This window comes from Lepeophtheirus salmonis, chromosome 3, assembly GCF_016086655.4.
Source record: "Lepeophtheirus salmonis chromosome 3, UVic_Lsal_1.4, whole genome shotgun sequence".
Lineage (NCBI taxonomy): Eukaryota > Metazoa > Arthropoda > Copepoda > Siphonostomatoida > Caligidae > Lepeophtheirus > Lepeophtheirus salmonis.
The window spans coordinates 49,305,003-49,317,688 of record NC_052133.2 but is presented as its reverse complement, the minus strand read 5'-3'; the positions used below and the strand labels follow the sequence as shown (position 1 = coordinate 49,317,688).

At 32.4% G+C, this 12,686-nt stretch overlaps 1 protein-coding gene across 2 annotated transcripts in view; it reads left to right on the top strand.

The window, feature by feature from the left end:
• LOC121115283 (protein PALS1) overlaps window positions 1-3,950 on the top strand; it is a 30,565-nt gene extending 26,615 nt beyond the window's left edge. For both annotated transcript variants that reach the window (XM_040709500.2, XM_040709498.2), the window contains exons 12-13: window positions 236-549; window positions 2,285-3,950. In XM_040709500.2, coding sequence (XP_040565434.1) covers window positions 236-549; window positions 2,285-2,506 — 536 coding nt within the window. In that variant the 3' untranslated portion in view covers window positions 2,507-3,950. The remainder of the gene's footprint in view (window positions 1-235; window positions 550-2,284) is intronic.
• The last annotated feature ends 8,736 nt before the right edge of the window (window positions 3,951-12,686 follow it).

The following is a 12,686-nucleotide window of genomic DNA, read 5'->3' as shown; positions in this document are numbered from 1 at the left end:
TTGAGACAAAAAAACATTTTTGAAATTTTTTTAAGTCATTTGAACAAATTAGTTTTTTCCATTAAAGACAAATTTAATTAAAAAATAAATAAATTTTGACATCAATATTTTTAATTGTTATTACTATAAAAAAATCCTTAAAAAAAAGTGGGGCCCCTATGGTCCCGGCGCAAATGCTAAGTTACATATGATTGTTAGTAGAGTGTCACTATATTTTGATATTTTTTTCATTTAGATACGTCTCGGCCAAAGGAAGATGGAGAAATTGATGGGCAGGATTATAACTTTGTGAATCGCTCTCAATTTGAAGAGGACCTCGTCAACAAACGGTTTTTAGAGCATGGGGAATTTGAAAAACATTACTATGGGACCTCTTTAGACTCTGTGAGAACAGTCATCAACTCTGGTAAAATATGTCTTCTAAACCTTCAGCCAACCTCATTACAAATCCTATATGAGTCCGACTTGAAGCCTTATATCATATTTCTAACGCCTCCTTCTCTCAATGTCTACAAACATCAAAAGAATAAATATGGCGAAGTGTTCAAAGTAATTAATTAATTATATTAGTAAACAATGTTTTACTCATTCAGAAATCTTTGAGCCTCCATATTATATTGTATTTAGTAGTATTTGACCATTCACAAAGTGGTTCCAAGAGGTTTAATTAAGTAGAAATATTGATTTAATTGGATATTGTTTGAAGAAGAAATTTATGGAGGTTAAGTGTTCAAATATTTACAATTCCGTAATAATGAAGTATATTATATGAAATAGGAAAAACATAAATCCAATTATAATTAGGGAAAGAATGGAGTTTTTATATATTATAATATACACAACCTCCTATTAATTTTTCCCTTACTAGAGTTGGGGAAAAAAATATATTGTCGCTGAACTAGATATTTTACTAGAAAAAAAAAATGTAAATGAAACCTTAATTATTTGAACTTCAAATAAGTTCCTTTGACGTAAAAACAATTAAAACCAAAGCCACTATTTTTTTTTTCAAAGAAAACCCTTATAAAAGGGTTGTTTTTTAACCTTTAAATTGCATTTTATTGGGATTTGGAAATATAATTCGGTCATGAACGCAATCTCAGACCTTAAACTGAAATGTTATCGTTTCAAATCGTTAAACTACTTTTTTTGGTGTGAATATACGAAATTAGACTGCTTTTTCTATTTCTAAATCTATGGACATATTTTTTCCTAATCCTGATTTATGATTAGTGATGGAAATCGTATGTATTTTGGGCGTGTTAAAAAAAATGAAACGGAAAGACTAAATTGTAACCTTGACAATTTGAAGAATGTTTTGGAGGAGAAGAGCTTAGCCGTCATGACGTTTGATTAAATCAGCTACAATCAGCTGTGACAAGAGGGGGAAAGGAGAGAATGAAATAAACAAAGAATTTGGCAAGAATTACTCCAAGGTCGATCCTCAATTCTACTTTCAGTCCCACAAGGACTTAAAATTGTAACTCCACAACAAATCCTCTTGGTTACTATCCGTCTTTTATGAACACACACAAATTTTTTATCAGGTTTTGAATGTAGTAGGAAAGGAAGTTATCTACTCAGGAATCAAATAACAGTGACAACAGCTGCTAATGAAAAAAGAATTCATTCTTCAAATAACCAATTCCAAAAAAAACCGCCTAGCTAATAAATACATACGATTTGTATCACTATTTATGAGTTACACAAATAGGAATTTTCCCAACACATTTCACTTCATATGACGTCATTGTAATTCGATGTTCACAATTTTGAAGCACAATCCAAATCATTAATTTATCTATAGAATCAGTCTAGACCGATTTTTTTTTTTAGACTCGTCCGGACCTATATTATATAGATGAATATACGTTGTTAACTTTATTATATCTTAAAACGTATTTTCCTACAAGAAACAACAAAAAGCCCCAAAATCAATTGTTAGTTACCCTATTCATCCAACTATAAAATTATTATTCAATAATAGTTGATAATCGTTCAAAGCTTAATAGGAACGCATTCGTATCCAATCAAACAATCTAAACAATACTGATTATAGGAATAGAAGAAGAAACATTGACAATTGACAACCAAAGAGAGTGTACGTACATGTTTGTGTTAGTGAGGTAACGCTGTTTTACAGACCGGTCTATGATTTCCAGATCGAGCCTCAATACTAAACAAGTACTACTAGAATTGAATATGTAATTTATTTTATTTTTCTGGAAAATGTTATCATAACGGAACCTATCAATTAATAATTTATGAATCCCCTTTATTTTAGGAGGATGAGTACAGGGACTCTGTAGTTATTGCAACAGAAATGGAAGAAAAATATGGTCATCATTTTGACTCTGTCATTCCCTTTGAGTCAGTGGAGCTCGTTTATCAGCAACTCCTTTATGAAATTAATCTTTTAGAGAGAGAGCCGCAATGGGTTCCAGCTGAATGGGTTAAGGAATCTATCTCCGCATCTGCGTCTTCTGGAGGGAAACAGTCACAATAATACCAAATATATTATTGTAATCAAGCCAAAATTTGAATTATAAAAATGTGGACCATTCCTCACCAAACCAAAAAAGGGCAATTTTTAATCTCAGCAACTCAGAATTTGATGAAGTTTAGTATACAAGTAATTTTTAAGTACAAACCCCAAATTTAGTTTGTTTATTTTTTGCAATGAGGTTATTGGTTCATAAGATATGCAAACATTTATTTTATTGTAGCAAAAATCTATAAATTAAAGCTATGATACACAACAAATTTCAAATAAATTATACCTTGACATACGAGCTAAATTCTTTCCTGGACAAAGCTTGTTAGTAATAAAAAAAACTGTGATTCTTTAATAAAAAGTTTCCTATATCTGACATTTAAATTATAATATAGCTTACTACACAGAGATAAAATAATTTAGAGTGACATTCGAGTTTAATTCATTCGTCAACGGGGCTCGTAAGTCAAAAAATTTATATCATAAGAAATAACTAAAAAAATCAACCTTTATCAGTTCGTATCTCAATCTAAAAACATATATCAATGAAATTTTTTGCTCGGAATCTACCTCGTATTGTAGGGATCCTTTTATATCAGCCTATTACTGTAGTCATATGATTTGAGCCAAATTCAACCGACAAAGTATGTCTCGAAACTGAAATTGTGAAAAAGCATCTTCACAATTTTTTTTAAATTAGCTTGTTTTTGGGCTATGACTTTATTTTATGAACTTTGACCTTAAATTTGGCATCGTGGACTAAATTGCATTTTAATCAAATTGGATTCATTTTTTAGCACCCAATGTCAGATAATAGTCATATAAATATGGAGATATATTTGATTTTGAATCCAGAGAAATTTTGATTTGGATTAAAAATGAGATGAAGCTTATTAAATTAATATTACATTTTTATAATTGACATTTATGTATAAGATAAAAAAGTTCATATTTTTACCAAAATCGATTTATAACTTCATCCGTAGTCCTGCTTTAAAAATAAAAAAATAACGTTTTATGTGACCTTTGACCTATCAAAGCTTAATGGTGTTGTACTGTGAATATTTTTAACTTCAATAAAAGGTTTCAATATGATCAATCATTAATTATAATCAGTAGTATTGATTACAAACAAACGCAGAAACAACCTGATGCTAAAAAATAACTTGATATTTAGAATTTGGTGTTTCGGCATAAAAATCTACTGTATGTATACTAAATTCCATCACATTATGAGTTTGCTGAGATGAAAACCTTTGGGAAATTAGAAGCAGATTAATGACCCCCTCATCCAAGAATCAAATCCTCTTGAAGAAACCCCTACAAATGATATATATATATATTGGGGGCTTCCCTATTTATCCAAACCTAATCGAAAATAGTTTGACAAAAAATAAATATTTTTATGTAGATTCAATGATTGATAAATATATAACTACATATATGTACAATACAATTACAACAATGCCTACAGTATAATTTACCCAACCTCTTATTTTTGTTTTTTGTCCTCCATAAAGAGTCTCAAAGTATTATAATTACAATTCTCATCATCAGTCATATTAGCTACCTACATTAGGGGGGTTGTGTTTCAACTTTTTCCCAATTTCGAGCACAAACAGTGTGGAAAAGTTGTTTTCAGGGTCTAAGACAACATCTCAGCTTAGGTTCCTGCATATCCCGATCAAATTTTGAAAAAAGTCAAAAATTATTCATTTAGTCAATCAGGATTGGTCTATTGTCCGTCCTTATTTATTCAAACTTAGTCCATTCCAGTATTAGAACGGGTCCTATCAGTCACAAAGACTGTCAGTACTAGAATTAAATTAAGAAAATAAAAAATAAAGTTAAGTGACGTCATCAAGGACTCAACTTTATAAGTTTTTAGGACTGAACTGGACGGGACTTCAGTTTTCCGTTCTAAATAAGGACCATCACGACACAAATCTTGAATCCTGGAATAAAGAAGGCATTTTTCCTTTTCCCAAAGTAGTTAGTTGTAACTTGTACATGCCAGTTGTACAAATTGCAATAACTTTGTCTGAAAATGCATTATTTAATTGCAACATCTAATTACTTCTAATTAACAACTCTTAATTGATACCCTCATTTCATTTTAATCTATTAAAATTACATGGTTATTATGTACTTATGAGGTATATAACTGTTGGCCTTTGAACTTTATAGGTTACCATGGAATTCTTATATTTTAGTCATTTGTCTTGAAATAGTCAAAAATTACTCCATTAATATATCAATCATACATGGAATATTCAATATTTGCATTAACCACATCCAAAGTACTGCAAATCTTTGGATTTAAAATTATTCATCTTATTTTTAGGTTGGTACGTGTACAGTTTGTATGTACAAATTGGAACTTGTACATACAATAACATATCAGAGAAAATGGGGCCTGTATATGCCTATATTGTATTTAAGATTTTTTTATCTCAAACTATAAGTTTTTGCAATTATATAAAGTATATATAGAAAGAATAATCTAAGATTCAAGTGGGGAAAAAAATGTAAAACAAAATGACGTGGATAGACCTCCATGTATCTAGAGTTCCATGAGCCGATAAATACCACATCATTCATGGGTGTGCACGCAATTTATGACTAAAAACTTTGCATATTAATGTTTTCAAACATCAATAATTCTCCCTTTTTTTAAAAAAAGTATTTTTTTTTATTAAATCTGTTTGGAAAAGAGAAAATATCCCGTTTATATTTTTGTATATACAAAATATAATTTATCATTGCATTTTCACTCCCCCAAAAAAGATTACTTTTAAATCACAGAACTTCCTCCCTTTGAAAGGGAGATTTGTTGAGGTTTGAAAATTATAGTAGACAAATTATTATTTAAAATCTGTGTAGGCAGGATAAATGTGATAATCCCTAAGCCTTACAGTATTATTTGTTATACTTTTTAAAAAAAACTTTTGAGAGACATTTTTCTAACCTATAAAAAAAAAATATTAATACAGTTTTTCTCTTTAGCCACTCTTTGTCCAAAAAGGAGACTAACGTTAAGAAATTTTGAACTTATATTTCAATATTTTCTTCCTCAAAAAGAAAAAAAAAATGCGCGCTATACCCGGGTCATCTAAACGCCCTTATATAATGATCTCTTTTAGCTCCATGGGATGATTTTAGAAGAAAGCTTTATAAATATTATTGATAGGTTAGATAAGTGTATATCAAAATTATTTTATGTAACATAAAGTATAATGCGATATTTTAATATTTATTGCCATTTTTTCAAGTTATGACTTCATAGAATAATGAAATTTTGAATAGGTTATTTTCTTACCAATAATAGAATAACCTATACAAAATTCTATTGTTCTATGAGGTTATCTTAATTAGGTCGCACCTATAGGTCACAATTTGAAAAAGTGGCAATAAATATTAAAATATAGCATTATACTTTATGTCGCATTGAATTATTTTGATAAACACTTTTTTAACCTATCAATAATATTTATAAAGCTTTCTTATAAAATCCTCCTATGTAACTAAAAGAGATCATTATATAAGGACGTTTAGATGACCCGCGTATAGCGCGCATGTTTTTTTTGTGTTTTTTTAGGAAGGAAATATTAAAATATAAGTTTAAAAACCTTCTTAACGTTAATCTCCTCTTTGTACAAAGAGTGGCTTAGAAAAGAACTGTATTAATACTTTGTATAGGTTAGAAAAATCTCTATCTAAAGTGTTTTATAAAGTATTACAAATAATACTTTTGTGTGATGGGGCTATTTCGCCCTAACCCTGCTCTAAATTAGAAAAAAGTTGAAACACAAACCTCCCTAACCTCCATATATACTTTTTTATCATTATTAAATAGTATGTATTCAGAATAGTTTGATTTATGTTGACATATAATAAAGGATTTATAAATATATACCTTCATAATTATAATTAAGTACAATACCTCCATATTATAAATAGTTATTTACTTCAAATCCCTGAGTGATTGACGAGTATATATGTATATAATATATTGACTAGTCAAAAACCTTGAAAAGACAGCATTGAGTTTAGTTACAAGGAATGATAAATATCATAGGGAATTACAATTACGATCAGGCCATGCCTAAAATGATTAATTTTTAAAGTCATTTTTTCTTACTTTTTTTTTTCTTCTGTTGGGGCTAGTGCCCTGCGGTGCAGGCATGATAATATCTAAAGTACTTTGTTTGCTATCCCCAAGGGGGCATTCATTGAGCTTGCTAATTGTTGATCCATCTGTTGCGATGAGTCATTTTTTTTGGTGATATTTTTGACTTTGGTGTTATTGACGCAGTATACTGTTCCATCTCCTCACAAAATGGAGTATCGGAGACCGCTTCACTCTCGATAGAGGAAGATATTTTGGGACTTATTCTGAGATAGTCTTGAAGACCTTCTATGGGGCTCTTAGTCAATATTTTTTCTAATTTATTTGCAACCAACTGATTAACTTTTTCCACTCGATCCGATGTGTCAAAGCTATTCTTAATGATCGGGGTTTTTTCATTCAGGATCTCGTTAATGGGATAAATTCCTTGTTTTGATGTTCTCGATTTTGTGAATGGATTTGGTATTTGATCTGTCACCTTATTTACAACTGATGGACCATCGTCCTTTCTCAGAGACAGAAGAAGGGATCTTCTATATTGCTTCACTGTTATTTTTTAGTTTTTGATATTTAGAGATTGATTGTTTATAATTAAAACAGTTTGAACACTGTCGCCGAGTTTTTTCAATGTCTACTTTAATTATTTGCTATTTTATGGGAAATAACGTTGGGATATTTTTAATTGAGCTTGGACATCCAAAGAGTAAGTTGCATGAACCTATGTTTTGGTTCATTCCGTTAAAAGCAGAGTGTTGATTGAGGCTATTCTTATTCCTATTTGAGGGGACGTATCCAACCTTAGTAGCTTTCTCCGTAAAAGGCTTTAATGCCTCTACCAATTCAGTCTCTGTCGCTACGCCTAGAAATTTTACTGCTTGTATTCTCAAAATTGTTGAAGTGTTACTGTTCAGAGCATTTCTCAAACCAAGAATCTCAACTGAAAATTGGTCTCCCGTCTCCTGTTGCTTATAATTAATTGGAAGAGTATGGCTATAAAATCGTTCATATATATTAATTGGAGTTTTCACTGCAAGAATGGCTTTATCCGGACCCATCTTTGAGCTGAGGTGGGATATGTTGTATGAGTAAATCCCAAGTTTGAAAATCTGCCACATCGTAGTCTGATAATTCCTCGTCTTTCGGAGAGGAGTCGCCGTCAATTTTTTTGAAGGTCAATTTTAAAAAGGCCTTATGTTTCGAGGTTATATAGGACGTTTCCTCGTTATCCTCATCGTTTTTGGTTTTTTTTTTTCAGTACAATTATATATATATATATAATCCTGCATACGTCCCTGACAGAGTTGCCAGATTGTCCTTTTTTAAACCAGTTTAGCATTGAAAGGTTAGACTTGGCCTTTATTAATATTTGGTCTAAATTTGAAATAGATAAGATTTAATAGTTTTTTTTTATGAATCCATTTTTCATTAAATTTAATCTAATAGGCTCTGTGGCTCATTAAAATATTTCAAGTGGTAATACGGCCCAATATATCAAAAGGTTGGACATCCTTGGTTTAGATCCTTTATTTGATTTAAGAGACTTTTTATAATAAAATATATCAATTTGTCATTTTTTTAACTATGACAATCCACTTTTGTTACTTTTAGTGCAATGGGCAACGTACCCAAAGGGTAAATAAGAATAATTTCTATAAAGAAATTGAAGATCATTCGTCGTTGAAGAATACAAATAATACTTCACTCCAAAATCATCAATATTATGTTTACCCATATTGTTGTTGACTAAGGAAAGGTTATTTTTGAAGCTTTAGATAATTACGACCAATAATTGTTATGGCTCTTGACACTGTGGACATGGCAATAGCTTTTTTGTCCAGTCATTTTCATTCTTGGATTGGCTTCAATGGCCTCAGAGGAAGCTTCTGGAGTTAGTTGATCAGTACCAAGTTTGTCTTCAATGTTATTTCCAGCTTCAAGTCGTTTCCTGACGTTCCAGCCCGCCTGGTTGGCGACTGAGAGCATGCCAATTCTCCACTTAAAAGTAATTAATGTAACCCAAAAAGCCTAATTCAATTCTAAAACCCTCCCACCAAAAAGTTCGACCCGGATATTCACAAAAAAATGTCTATGAAACCTCTAAAAGTTTCATTTTAATGACATTCTATGACTTTTCAAACACCCCGTATAGTTACTATTTAGTAACAAGGACTTAGAAACGCTATCCAGGATTAAAATATGACGAGGAGAAACTTAATATTAGTACAAAGATGTAGATTATCTAAATATATACATTAATGGAAATTCCTAATTGCATGATATGTATTTATATCAAAGACCTTTTCGTGACCTGAAAACAATACATACATTAAGTATATCCAGTGAAAGTTAAGTACGGGAACTACATTCGTCTACAATTGTAAACCAGCAAAGTATGTAGTTTAAATCAAAGTTTTAATGGTTGTCTAATATTCTTCATATCCCTATGGCTTTATACAGCTTATTGAAAAGCAATAACGCAGTAACAGAGGTACAGGCACGAGTTCAACTCGAGTCGCTAATTTGTTGAGTCCTGACTCGACTTGGACTTTGCCCATCGGTAAGACTTGAGCATACACAAGTAGGGTTATAAATCGAAGCATTTTCGGTTGTTTAAAAAAACCTAAAATGAACGTGGTCACCAATATACCGAGTCGTCCATTATAATCTGAACACTTTGAAATGTAAACTTCAACAAGATATAATTCATTCATTAACAACAGAATTTCAACCAAATGAATACTATAAATAGATGTGTGTCTGAGCTCTCTTAATAATTAATGTAGCCGCCCTTAGCGGCAATGATGGCTTCTAGGCGGCGGCGGAAGTCCTGGTACCCGCTGCGGGTGTATTCCTCCTTCATGGCGTCCCAATGCTGGTTGATAGTGCCTCTGAGGGTTTTGGTGTTTGGATGACGGACATTGCAGGCCTTCCCTTCGACATGCAACCAAAAGGTATAGTCAAAGGGGTTGGCATCAAGGCTGTAGGGGAGCCAGAAGTGGCAAAAAAAGAGTTCGAAAGAACTCAAGAGAATCATTCACAAGAGTCTTGCCACGTCGTTCAATGATTGTGTCAAAAGTGGCCTCTCCACCATCACAAGGATCTTTCCACTCACTTTTGTATAGCTTTCTAGACAATCTTTTGTGAAACCCCAAGATATCTTGCATGAGTCCTCATGGACTTGAGGCGATTGGCCCAGGCTGTTTTTTTTTTTTTTTACTCCTATGGATCCAATTTGGCCTTTTTGACATAGTCTTGCTTCCTCTTGAACATTTTGAACTTGTTGACAGCGAATACGGTGGTCCTGAAAACGCCCAACTGCTTGGAGTGCGCGAATGGAAATCCGTCGATCCCGTTTAAGTGCCATTTTCTCAACTTGTACCTACGCTTGAGAGCTCAGATTTGTTTTGTTTTGAAACTAATTGTTTATGGTTTAATATATCAAACTATGAATTAATTTCAATCACTCAACCTTTATTAATTATTGAATTAGATTTCAATGGACCACCTGCTACTATTATTTGAAGAATATTTTTGAGGAGAGTAGCCTAGCTGTCATGACGCTTAATACGATTAGCTGCGATCAACTATAAAAAGAAAGAAAGAAACACAAGTCCCACTACGTATCAAACAAGGACATAGGCAGGAATAACTCCAATGTCGATCCTCAATTCTTCTCTGAGTCCAACAGTTACTTAATACTTATAACTCACAAAAAATCTTGAGAGTTACTGTCCATTATTCACGAACCGAAATACTCTTGATTACACTTTCTACTCCTCAATAATGAAGGAATAATAGTAATAGATTTAGAAAATGAAAACACAGTTCAGGCTGCACAGGGCTGTAATAACTGGCTGCCCCCGTAATGTTGTAAGTCGTAATATTTATCGGTTAATACATCCTGAGTAGTGTTGGATCGCTCTAAAAAACTAAAAAGACTACAGCCTTATCAGTCCTAGGATCGGTCCTTTATAGAAAAAACGACAGCTGAAATTTCGTATTTACTACTAACTACGTCATTTTAGTGACTGAAGATTCGTCATAATGCATAACCTCTTTCAAAGAGACAAAATACTTGAAGTTAAAAATAGGAAGTGTGTGACTAGAACATATTATTATGTGTTTATTTTCTTAATTCTTATCATGAACAATCCTAGCTATGAGTGAAGGAAATTAAAGGATAGCTAGACTGAAAGACTGATGTATCGGTTCTTAGAACCGGTGATTGATAAAACCAGGTCGGGCCGAGAAAAAAAAAGACTGAAAAAGGGGAGAAAAAAAAGACTTATTAGGAACTCAGTCCTAGGACCGATCCAACACTACTCCTGAGTCGTCATTTAAAGTCACTCCAACCAACCTCTCCCCCAATAACAGAGCCGTGATTAGGGCAATGCTATAGATTGCTTGATGGCGCTATACTCTTCAAAAGATTATCTACTTCAATGCCCATTTCATGACCTCATGCGTCATGAAAGGAAGATCGAGGCAATCGAAGGAAGATACTTCTAACATGATAATCCATCTCAAGAAATGTTTGAAATCAGATTCCACGAAGGAGGATAATTCATCCGAGGAAAACTACCAAACCTCATAAGGGAGTAGAGTAGACTTCTTCCTTGGGAATGAGACACCAGGACCGATCTATTCATTTTGAGTTAACAAATTAATATTTCAAAATGGGACCCTTAAAAAATACAAAATGAAACAAAAATCCTTAAAGATGCATATTTTATAACTATACATTTTTTTTAAATTAAACATTGAATATTATTCTATAATAAGAGCATATTTTGAAGACTTTCTATTTTCCAAAACTGCTTTCATTAATATTTAATTCTCGAAGACAAAACATCCAAGTATATAGTAATAACTAGTACGTGTGCTCATGAAAACCAGAGAGTAACAATGAAAGTTTGCTCCTTGGGAGTTATAAGTGAAAGCCCTTGTTAGACTCGGAGTAGAATTGAGGATCGACATTGGAGTAATTCCAGGTTATATGTCCTTGAAGGGGGGTTGGCATTTAATTCCTTCATCTCATAGCTGCTCGTGGCTAATTTAATACAACGTCATGACAGCTAAGCTTCTCTTCTCCCAAACATTTTTAAAATTGTCAGGGTGACCACGTTCATGTTCAGTTTTTTCTTTTTCTTTTTTAACACAGCTGCATTTAATATTATTTTCATCTATGAGCAAGACTGTATATTTTATACAAGAAAAGATCTGAGTTGAATTAATAATTATGCAAGATTTTAGGTTACACTCCCTCCACTCTTATAAATCTAAGACATTGATTCCCTACTCATTTTTTTAACCATCCGCTACTAACCAGGGGTGCTTATCTACCGCTGAGACTGGAATATCCTAGGAGCATCTTGTGTGCATCATATTTTGAATCCACATTCTAGGTATATAAATTCGAAATTTGGCATATACTAGCGGTAGTAACAAGCATTGTCCAAAGTTATTAGGGTACGTCGAACAGACAAACTTTGTCTCAAAAATAATAGAATGTACATAACTACCCAAGAAATCCTCAGCGTTACTCAACGTTTTTCATGAGCACACTCGCACGTAGTCACTCATTACGTAGAGGATAATTCATAGATAATATCTCCTGAATTATATTCAAAACCAGATTGAACATTAGTGTGTGCTCATACAAGACGGAGCGTAACCCTGAGGAGTTATTGTGAAGCTATTATGGTAGGTCCATGTTGAACACAGAGTAGAATTAGTGATCGACATCAGAAGTCATTCCAGGAAATGCCTTTGTTTATATCCTTTTCTCCTTCCTCCCTTGTTAAAGCTGATTGTAGCTGATCTAATGAAAGGTCATGAATATTATTATTCCTTCTGTCCTCTAAAACATTCTTCAAATTATCAGGGCAACCATACTGATTTTTGGTTTCTTTTTTTTAATATGCTCATTTTAAACTGAATTTTCATCATTATGGATATTCCTTAGGCGCTTCATTAATATGAACATTCTTTTCCCTATGTTCTTGGATTCATCATTGTAGGTATTGAGGTTTCAAATTGATACAGAAATGAATTCAAACTAAA